General features: G+C 45.3%; 1 protein-coding gene across 1 annotated transcript in view; it reads right to left on the bottom strand.

The window, feature by feature from the left end:
- The window catches only part of LOC118340437, an 11,599-nt gene that overhangs the window by 1,210 nt on the left and 8,766 nt on the right, over positions 1-1,623 (bottom strand). The window contains exons 4-5 of the mRNA XM_035678400.1: positions 980-1,292; positions 743-859 (exon numbers count right to left, since the gene is read on the bottom strand). Of these exons, the coding sequence (XP_035534293.1) occupies positions 743-859; positions 980-1,292 (430 nt within the window). The remainder of the gene's footprint in view (positions 1-742; positions 860-979; positions 1,293-1,623) is intronic.

Genomic DNA, 1,623 nt, shown 5'->3' with positions numbered 1-1,623 from the left:
ACAAAGTGTTTAAAAGAGGACCAGACTTTAACATTTGGGTTTCTTCCACACCTGCTGCTCTTTCAGACTTTACAGCAGCTTTCACTTCTTCCAGGGAAATATCACAACTCAAACCCTTAGAGGAGTTCTCTCCGCACACATTTATCTAAACTGTCCTTTACATCTTCAACAGTATGTGGAATATTACTTCCTGAAAACAAACCAGAGAAATCGCTCTCCCACTGTTTAACCAGTAACGCTGTGCTGCGTTCGAGGACCTCGGTACTCGGGACAACCCCCACAGGTGTTTCTGTTGGTTTGTAAATGATGTGATCTGAAGGACTCTGCTGACCTCCTTTATAGATCCTTCATTTATCTAATATCAACTGTTTCTTCACTGGATCATTACATCCGACTCCTGTTCAGCTGTTTGTCCTTCGTTACAGTTTCTGGAGCTCAGAAAGCTTCAGAGCATCTTGTTAACTGCTCACGTGTTTATTTAAATGTTTGAATGTGTTTCTAACCCTCATACGACAGAACTCACTGCACCAGCGATCGACACCATGTTGAGCTCTGACAGAAGCTGTTTAATTAACTGATAAAGCAAAGCGACGCGTCGGAGGACGAGACGTTCTGAGGAGAAGTTCTGCGTCTCTTTCTGACTGAACCTGAAGTTCTTCTGTTTCTGGAACTTTAACTGTGAACGATGAAACTGATCCGCTGAGTGACAGCGTGCGACTCGGCGGCGAGCGCTCTTCCTCACCAGGTTCTCGTTGACGATGCCGTCGCTGGCGGCGAAGAAGGCCAACACGTGCGAGATGAAGAACCTCTCCTCGTCCTTCAGAGCCTCCCAGTGCTGCAGGTCCTTGGACAGATCCACCTGAACAAACAGGAGCCGTTAACATCGACCAGCAGCTGCTCGTGTGACGGCGTTCACACAGAGGACGCCGCGGCGCCGCGTTCCCGCCGCACCGCGCTCCACGGACAGACTCACACGTACCTCCTCTGCGGTCCAGAACGACGCCTCGGCCTTCTTGTACATCTGCCAGATGTCGTGGTACTTGATGGGGAAGATGACGAAGCGGCGAGGGTTTTCCTTCAGCAGCGGCTCCTCCTCTTCCTCAGCGCCGCTCTTCTTCACCGCTTTGGGCTGAAACACAAACACACAGCGACCGTCGACCACGAGCTCAAACACACGATCACCTGCGTCTGCGGCGCCACCGTTAACGGCTGACCGTACCAATACAGTTACATCAGAGCGGGAACTTTCTGCTCCTCGACTGTGAGGCTGCTTCTCTTTAATGTTATTATAACTATAATTACATCAGCAAACAAACTGATTGATCGGCCTCTTCTCAGGTTATTGATTAGTTTGTCAATAACAACTCAGATCAGTTAATTTATTTAAAGAAACTAAATATTCACAGATAAAATCAGAATATGGACTTTTCTTTAAAAGTGACTTTAAATGATTAAAATGTTTAGTGATTAATTAAAGAGCTGATAATCAACTGATGATCAATAATCAATAGTTACCCTTCACTTCAGTCTGCTGCAGTTAAACTATATAAAATATAGATTATAATACAGTTAAAGATAAAATGTGTTTAAAGAGTAAAATAAAGTCAGAATATGAAGATTATT

This window comes from Morone saxatilis, unplaced genomic scaffold (genome assembly GCF_004916995.1).
Source record: "Morone saxatilis isolate NCDOM2014 unplaced genomic scaffold, NCSU_SB_2.0 Contig7, whole genome shotgun sequence".
Taxonomy (NCBI): domain Eukaryota; kingdom Metazoa; phylum Chordata; class Actinopteri; family Moronidae; genus Morone; species Morone saxatilis.
This window is presented reverse-complemented; position numbering and strand designations above follow the sequence as displayed.